This window comes from Vulpes lagopus, chromosome 10 (genome assembly GCF_018345385.1).
Source record: "Vulpes lagopus strain Blue_001 chromosome 10, ASM1834538v1, whole genome shotgun sequence".
Lineage (NCBI taxonomy): Eukaryota > Metazoa > Chordata > Mammalia > Carnivora > Canidae > Vulpes > Vulpes lagopus.
Window position 1 is genome coordinate 84,449,080 of NC_054833.1, and position 13,149 is coordinate 84,462,228.

General features: G+C 56.4%; 1 protein-coding gene across 5 annotated transcripts in view; it reads left to right on the top strand.

Moving 5' to 3' along the window:
* The window catches only part of PRDM16 (PR/SET domain 16), a 313,101-nt gene that overhangs the window by 261,072 nt on the left and 38,880 nt on the right, over positions 1-13,149 (top strand). For all 5 annotated transcript variants that reach the window (XM_041770218.1, XM_041770222.1, XM_041770220.1 and 2 more), the window contains exon 4: positions 2,816-2,950. In XM_041770218.1, the coding sequence (XP_041626152.1) occupies positions 2,816-2,950 (135 nt within the window). The remainder of the gene's footprint in view (positions 1-2,815; positions 2,951-13,149) is intronic.

A 13,149-nucleotide genomic window follows, 5' to 3' on the forward strand; every position in this document is an offset into this window, starting at 1 on the left:
CCCCCACCCCCATCCGAGTGGCCCCTCACACACTCATACTCACACACATGTGAGCAAACTGGACAGGGAGGGGCTCCGAGGGCTCAGAGCAGGTCTCAGGTGGTTAGTTAGGGTTCACTCTTCTTGTAGCAACAACCTGGGGGGACGGGTCTGTTGAGGTGAAGCAACACCCTTGAGGCACCAAGTAGGCCTGAGGAACAGTGTGGGGGAGGGGGGGTAGAGCCCGAGGCTCGATGGTTCCAGCAGCGAGCACCCTCTGCCCCAGCCCATGGCATAGGCGGGTGTGGACAGAGCCCGAGGCTGGGGGTGGGCACCACACGGAGCCCAGGCCCGCCGGGTGGGGTGGGGTCTGCGGGTCCTGGCTTCCCCACCCCTCCACCCCCTGCCCCATTCTCCCTGTGGCAGAGGAAGGCAGCGGGGCTGCCCCATCCGTTGAGGTGCCACAAACCACAGGGTTTGCTTTGTGGGTCTTCTCTGAGGATTTCCTGCAGTTGGGGTGGGAGGTGCAAGGGGAGCCCTGGGAGGCATTAGTGCCCAGAGAGGGTCTCTCCCACGTGGGCCTGTGTTCCTACCCTGACGGCCAGCCCGTGGCGGCCTCCCGAGGGTCCAGACGCGGACAGCAGAGGGCTCGGGGGCTGGACGGAGGGCCTCTGTGCCATGCCACCCCTCCAGCCCCACCCACCCCTCTCTTGCCCTCCCCCGGCCAGGACATCTGGCCTCGCTCCCCTCTCTCAGAATTAGGCCCATTTGGGGAAAGCCCCCCATAAAGGAGAATCACAGAACTGAGGCCCCAGATTCGAAGCCCCTTCCGGATCAGGCTCCAGAGACGTCAGCAAAGCTGGGTCTGAGCCATCAGCCCCTAGACTCGTCGTGTACAGGAGGGGCTCCAGGAGGGTCTCAGGGCGCCCCAGGTGTACGTGGACAGATCGACCAGAGCAGGTTCAGTACCTCCCACAACAATACACCTGCCTCCCAAAACTTCCACTTCCTCATCGCTCAGAGGCCACCCTTGGGCACTCAGAAAGTGTCTGAGCACATCTAGGGAGCACTTGCACTGTTACAAAGTATCCTGAGTCGCTGGTCAGAAGCAGCTTCTCCAGGCCTTAGTGGGGACACCTCTTACCCTTCCCAGGTCCTTATTGTTCAGAACAAGCACTTGAGACACCCTCCAGGGAGCAGGGGCCATGGTGCCTGGAATCAGCCTCTTTCATCTTTGCTGGTACAGGTCACTACCCCTTGTCCTGACTTTACTGGGTCTTTATGACACCCTGCTCACCAGGACACCCCTGCCTACCTAGACACCCCTGCTCACCAGGACACCCCTGCCCACCTGGACACCCCTGCTCACCAGGACACCCCTGCCCACCTGGACACCCCTGCCCACCTGGACACCCCTACCCACCTGGATACCCCTACCCACCTGGACACCCCTACCCACCAGGACACCCCTGCCCACCAGGACACCCTTGCCCACCAGGACACAGCTGTCTACCAGGACACAGCTGCTCACTAGGACCCACCTGCCCACCTAAACACATCTGCCTACCAGGACACAGCTGCTCACTAGGACACACCTGTTCACTTAAACATACCTGCCCACCAGGACATAACTGCTCACCAGCACACACCTGGCCACTAGAACACATCTGTCCCCTGCCAGGCACATCTGCTCACTTAAACACACCTACCCACCAGGACACAGCTACATACCTGTCTACCAGGATACACCAGCTCACCTGGACACACCTGCCCACTTGGACACTCCTGGTCACTAGGACACACCAGCCCACCTGGACACTCATGCTCACCAGGACACACCTGCCCACTAGGACACAGCTGCTCACTAGGACACAGCTGCTCACTTAAACACACCTGCCCACCAGGACATACCTGCCCACTTGGACACCCCTTCCTATTTTGAGGCTTCAGCCCCTTCCTCATACCCTCTAAGAGTTGGGGCTGGACTGCCCAGGAAGCCGGCCAGATGCTGCTGGCTCGCATGCTCAGGATTCAGACCCAGAAGCTGGCACTGAACAGAGCAGGTGTGGGGATGGGAGGGGACTCTGCTGCAGCTTCGCCTTGGCATCCAGAGGTCCAGGGGCATCCCTCTCTCCAAAGGGGACAGCATTAAGGTCTCCTATGGAATGACCCACTCAGAGATGCACACCCTGAGAAGCACGCTCAGAAACCAGTGGCAACAACAAAGTAGATAATGCCAGTCACCAGGGCGCTGGCCACTGAGGGTGCGCTGAGAGGCTGGGCCTCTGCAGGCCCCAGGTGTCAAGTGGAAACTTTCCACCTTTAAGAAAACTGAATGTTTTTCTTACATTTAGGGTGATGTGTACACACGCACACGCACGCACACACGAACACTCACGCCAACACGCAGCCACACACCCCAACAACACCTTTACCTTCTAGAATGGTTTTCTCCAGCCCCACGCCCCAACTCCCCTTAACAGAGGGCTCTGTTCTGAGACACAGTGACCTCCGCTTTCTCACATGTGGGACGGCTGTGCTGGGGGTTCTTGCAACACTGGTGGCTCCTTTTATTGCCAGGCCAGGGCAGCAATCTGCTTGGTGAGAAGAAGGGCCATCCTCCTGCCTCTCTGCCGGGCTCTCGGGGGCTCCTGGGATGGGCAGCTGGGCGGGACCAGGACCTCACCAGTGCCCAGGGCGTCTGCTCATGTCCAGGTGCTGGACTGCCCTCCTACTGGGCCCAAACAGCCGGTCCCTCATTGGGCAGACGCAGAGTGTGTAGACTCTCGCACACAGGATGCCTCTGACCCCCCTCGGTTCTCTCTCTCCCCGCCAGATCTCTGAAGACCTGAGCAGTGAGAAGCTCTGCATGGATGCTGGTCAGGCGGGGTCCGGCAGCTGGCTCAAGTACATCCGGGTGGCATGCTCCTGCGACGACCAGAACCTCACCATGTGCCAGATCAACGAGCAGGTAGGTCCAGGGCTTGCACACGGGCCCTCAGCGTGATCGCTGGGGCCTCGGCACCCAGACCCACGACAGGGGGCCTGCCGAGGTCAAGGGTCAGCTGCGCCTCCGCCAAATACTTTTGCCAAGCTCTGTCCTATGGTTTGGGCAGCGATCTGACACTTGGCCAGCGCTAAGTTTCCAGGAGCTCAGCGACACCCCACGGTGGTCGCTCCATCGGAGCCTTTGGTTGGCAGCTTGCCCAGTCCTGAGAACCAAAAGATGGCGGTTTTTGTGAAGCAAAGTGTTGGGAGGGGCAAGACCTGAACACAGGGTCCCCTTCCCCTCCTCACGCCGCCCAGGAGGCAGGAGCGAAGTGGAGAGCTGGGCCCATCCACTTAGGAATCGTTGTCCACATGGCTGTGTTTGGCCACAAAGCCGGCCTTGTCAGGGCAAAAACTCCTGAGCTCGCTGGTAGCCAACTGATAATTTTCTTGAGCTCCATGGCCATGACTTCTGCTTCTGGCCCCCCCCAGGGCCAAGGGACACCTCACCAGTGCTGCCAACCCTCCAGAGGCCAAGCACACTGGATCCTCACTTCCTTGCTCCGGGAACGCAAGCATGGCTGGCTCTCCCTCCTCGTGGTAGCCTCCAGGCCGTGAGCTGAACAGGAGAGAAGATACCATGGAGCGTTTCTTTTGACCAAGAAGGCCACGCATCCCCAGTGCTGGGAGTTCGTAGTCTGTGTCTTTCATTACAAGTTTGCAAATGGACCCTGGAGCCTGCACCCTCTGGAGCCAGGCCCCTCGGGTGCGTCTCCACCGTGCTCCCAGAGCGCCAAGCTCCTCGGGATGCTGGGGGCCCCAGCCCCTCCCACCAGAGCAGTTTGCTTTTGCCTACAATATCTGGGGGTAACACTTGAGATTTCATCTACAAAAAGGATTCCACTGCTTTCAAAAATTTTTTCAGAGACCACATAACAAAGAGTACATTCTCCCATCGCCTGTGCAAACCATTAAAAGCGGTTCGAGGCTCTTGACTTCAGAGAAACAGTTTTGCATGAAGAAACGCAGAACGCACACACCAGGGAGGTCCCTAGGACCCCCGGGAGCTGCCCCTGGCTCCCCCCTCTTCTGCTCAGGCTCTTTCTCGGCCCCGAGACTCTGCCTGGATTGAGCAGCTCCCCGCTGGACTCAAGCTGGTGCTTGCCTCACTAACTGGTGAGGTTTGAATCCACCTCTGCTCCTGGAGTGTCTACAGCTTGTACTTAAAACCCAGCATTTTGAAAATAAGATGAGGTTTTCTTCTCCTTTTTTTTTTTAAAGATTTTATTTGTTTATTCATGAGACACACATAAAGAGGCAGAGACACAGACAGAGGGAGAAGCAGGCTCCCTGCAGGGAGCCCAGTGAGGGACTTGATCCCAGGACCCTGGGATCACAACCTGAGCCGAAGGCAGACGCTCGACTGCTGAGCCACCCAGGCATCCCAGTATATTTTTTCTTCTGATAACAAAAAATATTGCAGAAATTAAAGCAAAAGGATAATCATAAAAATTAGAACTTAAACACTTTTTCTTCCTCCAAATGAAGGTGAAATGTGCGTGAAGGAGAATCAGATCTAGGCACGTGGTGAGGATGGGCTCCCCAGCTCCCCTCCTTCGTGGATGGCATGTGCCCGTGGTCATGCGTCCGGAAACTATGATCCAGGCCTACAATGGCACTTTTGGGATATACAGAATAGAAAGACAAAGGATCCAGATCCTTTATTTAAGAAATAGATTTGTTAAAGTGTTTGAACCAAACTTTAGTAGCAAAGTAGATACCTTTTTGTGACCAGCTTGTGGAAAAGTAAACAGATGCATAAGCTTCTCAAAGAGAAGCCTGTCTTCAAACATCTTTGTTTTATTATTAATCTTCCAGGGAAGCATTTATGCCAGCTCCACATGGAATTGACTGTTTTGCAGCAAAGCCTTTCCATCTCTTTCCACCAGGGGACAGAAATACTTGCTGCTGGGATAGAATGATAGTCCTTAATTCTTACTGATCCCCTTTAGCCCACACAGGTCCCCCAATGCTTACCCTCCTCGATTCAGGGTCAGAAATACTCAGGGCTCTTTTATTCAAAGCCATAGGGATCCCTGGGTGGCGCAGCGGTTTAGCGCCTGCCTTTGGCCCAGGGCACGATCCTGGAGACCCGGGATCGAATCCCACGTCAGGCTCCCAGTGCACAGAGCCTGCTTCCCCTTCTGCCTATGTCTCTGCCTCTCTCTCTCTCTCTCTCTGTGTGACTATCATAAATAAATAAAAATTTAAAAAAAAGAAAAAAAATAAATAGCAAAAATGTCATTTAAAAAAAAAAGCCATTATGACATCGAAATTCCTACAGACCCTCCTCACCTGCTGGATGTTTCTATCAAGTCCCTGGGGGATTAACTATCCCCATTTTAGCTCACAAGCTCTGAGGGAACTTGAGTTGCACATTTAAGCGTGTGCATCACTGGCATGGCCCAAAGCATCAGAATTCCTCTACCTGGGGCATTCCCAACCCCCAGCCCTCTGAGGGAGAGAGGAGCCCCCACCCTTGGAGCACCCGTGAGGACCACGAGTCCATCCTGGTGTTACAGGGCACCGAGGGGCTGGCCAGCATCCCTCCTGAGGAGGCACACCTGTGCATTTAAGCAGCCACATGGAATGGCCTCCGTGTCAGGCAGGGGAGAGGTGGAAGGCTGGCCGGCCAGGCCCCGGGTCAGGAGGTGCTCAGAAGGCTGTCAGGTTCCTCAGTTCTCATCCCAAAGTCTTCCCTCTGCATTTCAGATATTAAAGGAAAAATGAGGAAACTGTGGGACATATTTTCCTTTGCAAAATAATAATAATTTGAAGGCCTAATGAGGAACTGCTCTTAGATACATCTACAAGGGCCTCATTATGTGTTGGTTGAATAAAACGAATCTTACAGATAATTTTTTTAAAAAAGATTTTTATTTATTTAAGGAGAGAGAGAGAGAAGGCACTAGCAGGGGGAAGGGCAGAGGGAGAGGGAGAGAGAATCCCTAGCAGACCCCATGCTGAGCACAAAACCCACGGAGCCCACTTGGGGCTCCATCCTACAACCCTGAGATCATGACCTGAGCTGAAATCAAGAGCCGGACACTTAACCAGACTGAGGCACCAAGGGGCCCCCAGAAATGTCTTCTTGAAAGGGATCTGATAGATTCCAAACTATTTTTTCAGCAGTCTCCCCAAGACTGCCTAGCGCTCCCTTGGGTGCGGTGGCCACGATGCCTCCGCAGAAAGTGCTTCCATTCTCGTCCTGACTGTTGGGAACACCGGCTGCTATGAAGTGGAGCTGGAATAAAAACATCCCCAAAATATTAATAATAAAACAAAGATTCTTGAAGACAGGCTTCTCTTTGAGAAGGAAACATTACACGATGTTAATGGGGTTTCTCAGATTTCCATAATCCCAACGGTTTCTAACAGGATTTCCTGGCACTTATGGACACCCCCCCACCCCTGCCATGCACACACGCACACATGCATGCACATGCACACATGCATGCACATGCACACACATGCACGTGTACATACACATACATGTGCGTGCACACGTGCACATACACGTGCAAATACTGAAGCAAACAAGTCCCCTTTCTCTCTCTATCTCCCACACAAACCAGCTCCCGACACAAGGACACAGAGGGGCAGCATCCAGATGGAACATCTAAGATCCATAAAGCCGTGTGGGGTTTGCCAGACAGCATTCAGAAGCTCAAGTCACATGACCTGAGCCCCGGTTTTGAGAAGACAGAGGGGCCTGGGCAGGAGGGACTTCCAGGGACCTAAAGACAGAGCCGCTGGAGTCTCAGCTCCCCGAAGAAATGACCTGAAGAGAGACAGCTCTGAGCAGGAGATGGTCCCTAGGAGAGAGCCATGCATCTCCTCCATGGACTGTGGGACCCACAGCCCAGAACTCAACCCTGCCTTCAGCTTCCAATTTTTGCCACAAGACCCGCTTTTGGTGCCCCGTGGCTCCGAGAGGTCCTAGCCCCAGGGGACATCGAGGATAGCTGACCTCTGGTCACTCTGCTCAGCTCCTCTGGCGGCCACCTCTATCCTCTCTGTGGCTCCAGATGGGGGACCCAGGACAACAGAGGCCACACTGGGCCTTGAGTTTCCCCCGGACTAAGCCCCATCAGCTAGACAGTGGCTAGTGGCTTGCTAGCCTTGTGGAGCCCACAGACGATCCTGAGAGACCCCAGGACTTAGGGCGGCCGGGCTGCTTAGGACAACATGTTCACCATAGCTGGCTGGGGGGACCAAGCTTCCCTCCGGGACTTTTGGGGGTGGTCGGATCTCAGCTGTAGCCCCTGGGATGCTTTGTTTTACCTTTCCCACTTAGCATAAATGGAAGGCAAAGCCCGCCGGTACCTCAGTTCACTCTGGGTGGTAGGACCCCTCCTCCAGCCCTGGGCAACTTCTCCCTCCCCGCTGCCGCCTGCTGGCTCCTGCTTTTCCTTTTGGAAAATCTGAGACACTCAGATCACCCCTGGGTGGTTCTTTCTCCCGCAATTATGAGCAAGCGAGTTCGTTTGAAATGTTTCGGGAGACAGACAAGGTCTGTCCCTGGATTGGCTTTAACGTTAAGAATGAAAACAAGAGCTGGGGAGTGAGGCGCCCACGGAGGGGGCAGGGGTGCGGAGGCCCATTCACAGCATGGCTTTTCCCTGTCCCACCTCGCCTTCACAGGGCAAGGATGTGGTGGCAGGGTGGCGAGCGGCCAGTGAGGCTGAGGACAGTGTGACACGGCGCCGGGGTCACAAACAGATGTTGGGAAGCACGACTCAGGGGCTCCGGACACCCTGGCGCTCCCAGCAGAGGCCGCAAGGCCCACGCCACAGCCCCAGGCCCGGCCGGGAGAACCCCGACAGCACCAGCACATTCCCCCGGCAGACACCGCTCTGCCTGGGCAGAGGGGCCGGGGCTCCCCAAAGTGGAAGCAGACAAGCGTGTTAAAGAAAGGCATTTCGTTAGCAGATTAGCCGATTGATAAGCACGCAGCGCCGCGTGCATGCGAGCCAACGCTTGTTTTTAATGAAAACCTGGTGCTCCCGGCCGCGCGCTGGCCCTGGCAGCTTCTCTTTTGCTTTCGCTTCCTTTCCCTGCACGCGGACCCCTCTGCCGGTCACCGGCGGGGCGTGCGAGCCGTCAGCCGGCCGGGGTCGGGACTGGCAGGATGGCATCCAGCACCCCGTCCCTGCCGCCCTCTGCTCTCGACCCCCACGACTTTCTAAATTCAACATTGTAAACGGGTTGGCCGGGACAGTTAGATTCGCAGACAATTAGATACAATTTCCCCTTTGAAATGAGAAAGGCAGGAGATTCATTGTCGCATTTCTTGGCCAGTTCACAAAAGGCTTCACGTATATACCAAACACATTTGCGTCCGAAAGCTGCCGAATTTTCCGGCACCCTCTTCGGAGCAAAATGATCCTCTCTTCGGCAAAAAATGAGATCTGAATTCAATCGTGCCGTCACGATGCCAGCTGTAATCGCTTGTCAGGATGAATTGAATGGAATACTTTATTAGGAGAAGCCACGTAAGAGCGGAGCAGACGTCTCTAACTGTGGCCGGTCACGTCTGTGAATGCATAGACGCGCTCTCCAGGCCCAAACTGCACGGCGATGGAAGAGAGCAGAGTGGACCGTTTCTTCCCATGTTTGTGCTGCTGGGAAGGTGACGGGTTACAGCAGCAAGACCGTGAAGACTTGAACACAATTGCTTTGGCCCCACAGGGGAAGACGGGAGCAGGGCAAACCCCAGGTCACCTCTGTCGACCGGAGGAAAGAGCCGTCTGCATGTCCCTGCAGCCAGCCCAGGGCACCCAGCCCAGAAGTGCTGTCCCCGCGCTCTTGCTCAGCTCTGATATGGCAGGCACCAGTGCGGGTTCCCTCAGGGAAGGCCCAGACAGGCCACAGAGACACAGGCCTGCACCCCAGCCTCCAGCGGCCACCCCGGCCTGTCCGTGCTCTGGCCTGTGCCCCACCCCCCTCAGGGGCTTTGTCAACTCCAAACACTCCAGGCTTCAGGACTTAGAAACAGGCGGCCCATAATTTGGGGATGGCAAGTAGTGCAGGCACAAACACACAGAGGCGTTTCCAGAGTCCGGAAAGCAATGAGGCAGCACGGGTCCCACCTGGGGTCCCTGAGAGACAAAGATGCCCCAGGACCAGTGTCCTCCCTTGGGACGGACCAGAGGTGATGGATCACTCTGATTCCCCTGGGTGTTTGCCTTTTGTGAAGAGCCCCTCCCATAGCACCCCAGAGGCCTTCACAAATCCCAGCACTGTCCCCAAATCCAGGACACAGAGAGGTTGTTTTTTTTTTTTAAGATAAACACGCTGACAAGAGATTTCGCCCATTTTACTGAATTGCTCCTTGAAAGTGTCTCAAACTGGCCAAAGAGGGGAAGAAGTGGCATGCGCTTGACCACTGTCACGTCTCTGAAAACCTGTTGGCTCTGGGGCAGTGGGGGGCTGGTGGGGGGTACCACAGCCCAGCCACCCAGGGTAGTTTGAGTGTGGAGTTTCTCATAATTTCAATGGTAAGATTCTAAGATTAAGTAGGAATGAAAATGGTGGAACTTAAATCCTCATATTCAAAAATAGTATCTATCCTTGTGAGTTGATTGGATATTAAAAAAAAAAAAAAAACATTGAAGGAACACGAGAAAGCGTCCAAAATTGACAACCATTTTAAATTGAAAATTAAAGAATGTGGTTAGGGGACAGTGATGTCTGTGTTCACGGAAGGGTCTGTCTGGATGAGCGTGGCCTGTGAAAGCCAGCTTTCCTCAGTACGTGGCCGTTATTTGTCCCTGAGCCCCGTCCACCGGCAGGGAGCCACCTCTGTGTTGGGAGAGGGACGACGGGATGACGGGGAAGACAAGATGACACGGCAGTGGCTCTGAGGACCCGGGTTTGGTGTGGTTTGCCCCCATTTGATGGAGTGAAGAGCCTGGGACTTTGAAACAGGACCTGACTTCAGGCCCGTCTGTTTGGCTTCACTCCTTTGAAAGCTCTTTGAGAGCAGACGTCAATCGGCTCCTGCGAACTCCACGGTGGTGGCTTCCCAGCTCCCGGATCCTGAAAGCAGAGAGGAAGATTCCAGCCGGGGCTTGCCAGAGCCCCCAGGACAGGCTTTCAGGGGTACGGGACGGCAGCTGTTGGGAAAGCGGCTGTCACCCCGCAGATCTCTGTCCTTCTCCCGCATGGACCTGGCAGCAGAGCAGAGGGTCTCTGCTCCTGGAGGAACAGACCTCTCAGCCCCCTCTGCCACGCTGCCCACGGGGCCCTGGGGTCTGACCACCCCCTGAGGGGCGCACCATGGAAGGAGCTTACCGACCTCAACCCCGGCAGGAATCCGGAGTTGGCTTCAGTTGGCTTCAGTAACCACGCATCCCAGGCCCAGCGGAAGGGGCCGGCTCAGTGTAGTCAATGTGCAATTTGCAACGCCCCAGAGGCCAGGAGCTGCCCAGCCTGGGTCCCAAGGAAGCCGGCCTTTGTCCTGGGAAGTCGGCGCCCGCAGACCTGGAACTGTGGCTTTCTTCCTGAATCTGGCTGATGAGGCCTTTGTGCCAGTGGGAAGAGGTCATAAAAACGGCCGACTTTTGTGTGTCCCAGGGTTACCTTCACACCTCTGTGCCCTTAGCCCAGGCACCCCGGCTCTGCGGGTTCCTGTCCACATCCTGGCCCCCCCTTCCAGGTGGAGGCAGGTTGGGGACACCCCCACCCCCCACCCTGCCGTGGGCCCTGCAATGAGCTCTAATAGCGATTAATAACGTCTGCTGCTCAAAGTCCAGGCCGCCTCGGCGGGCCACTGCCCTCGTGTCCTGAGCTGCAGCCCAGCCAGTTGCCCCAGAACAGTCTTGCAGGTCCAGGCTGGGGTAGGGTTGCCTGCCATGCACAAAACTGCTCCCCGTGGCCAAGAGGGCTGACCATCCCTCTGCTCCTGCTGGGGACTCTGTGGGCCGCCGGGGTGTGGGTCCCAGCCTCCCTCCAGCCTGGCAGCTGGGGAGCATGGGTCGTGGGGCCTCAGGGGCTCCATAGGGGTCCCAGGAAGGTCAGCAGCCCTGGAAGCTGGGAGGGGTGTGGGGGCGGGGACCTGGGCAGCCTCAGAGCTCGCGGGAGATTCCAGGAGGCCCACGGCCCTCAGAGCCAGGGTGGGGGGTCCCAGGAGAGCCAGTTGCACTCAGGGGGTGGGGGTTGAGGAAGGTGGGGGGTCCCGAGAGAGGCCGGGTGGCCCTCCGAGGGGGTCGGACAGGGAGGCGGAGAGGGGAGGCGGGCTGTGCGCAGCCCCCGGCCAGCTCCGGCCCCAGTTGTAGCCCAGCAGCTCGGCCAGAGGGAGGACGCGGCCCCAGGAGCCGCACACACGGAGCGGGACGCCAGGTCAGAGCGGGGCCTCCGGGAGGGTCATGGGGGGAGGGCCCATGTTGCCCTCTAAAGGGGCCCCTGGAAGCCAGCCGAGGACCCGCCTCTGTCCCCAGCCGGGCCCCAGCCTGCGAGCTGGGTGCTCAACACACTTGCTGGCTGTGCTTGCAAATGGAAGCGCCTACCCCTGCTGATTACTGACCCACCCTACCCATTGCTCAGGGTGTCCCTGGGCTTTTGGGGGGGTCCCATATACTGTGGACCCCATTTTGAAATACAGTGGCTCAAGTCTGATTTTTTTAAAACAGTTATTTGGCCACTGTAATTTCTTTAGATAAAGTGATACAAAACTGAGGTCTTAACAATTGGCTTAATTACAAAAGTTAATAAGCTCCAGATCCTATTCTCCATTTTAAAATCTTGTCCCTAATTTAGCAACGTATCTGAGGACAATTGCCACATAAAATGAATGAGTGCAGGGGCGGGGAGGTTTGCCCACTGTGTCTTACATGTACCGTGTGCAGTTCTGACATCTGGGTGCCCTGGGAATAAGTCCAGGGGGGCACTGAGGACCTGGGGGGGGCTTTATGTGTCCTTTAGGGGGTTCCCTGCTGTCATTCTGGGGTCAGTTAGGACTGGTGGCTTGTGAGGGAGTCCACAAGGATGTGACCCGTCCAATAAGTGATGAGGGAGCTCAGCCCTCTGGATGACTCCCAGGGCCTGGGGGCAAGGGGCAAGGGGAGAGGCACAACTGGCGTGCAGGCCGTGTGCCCCGCTTAGGCACCGGGTGTTGGAACCATGTCCTGCTGCTGCTGGAAAGTGTGGCTTAATACCGAACCCTCCAGGTCTTCTGTGAGGAGGACAATACCCGAGCGCCTCTGGGTGGGATCAGCCTGGAGAAGCCTGGACGCTTGTGTTTCCCAGGGCAGATGGAATCATCTTGGTCTTTCTCTGGCCTCCTAGAGAGTCCTGCGGCCAGGCCTTCAGGCTTCTAAAAGCACTTTGTTTACTGTTAGCGGGACAGAGACCCAAATACGCATGTGCCGGGGTGGTAGGCAGTGGTTTGGCTGTGTGACATTTCTGGAATTGAGATGTAATATTCCCTGGGGTCAGCCCCACTCATGTGAGGAGTTGGTACCTGCCCCCCCACACATACTCAGGGACCTATGTCTCTGCTCTCCAGAGAGGGTAGGGGGTCCTGGGCAAGGAGGACCCTGGTCCTCTCCCACAGTCATCCAGGCCTTTCCAGCCTGTTCCCAAATGGCCTCTGCCCTGTTGCCCTTCTGAGCCATTCGGTTTTCCAGATCTTGGCCACACCTCCAGGGCAAGCTAAAGAGCTATGCTGAGTACTGAGGCTGGACGTTCTAAATTCTCCTCCCCAGATCTCAGAGTCTGCTGCTCCAGGCTGCAGTAACTGCCCTGAGCCCCATGCACCCCTCCTTGTTTTCAAGGGCACCCCTATCTGGACCCTGATGGTTCCTGGGCACCAGGCTTGCTGCAGGCACACATGTTCCTCGGCTTCCCTTGTGAATGGTGTCCACACTCATGTGAGACTCACGGCCTGCTGCCCCAGCCTGTGGAGCACTCTGTCTGAGCTCATGGCCATTTTCGAAATATCCAGATTCACTGTTGACCCCCTCTAGACCCCAAGCCCCCAGCCGCAGCAAAGGGCTTCTCACACAGACACTGAGCAAAGGAGCCTGAGGACCAAGCCTGGCCCTGCTCCCAACGAAAGGAGCCAGCCTCCCCGATGCTTCCCACTGGGACGCACCCTGCCTGGGAACTTTTGGGCTGATC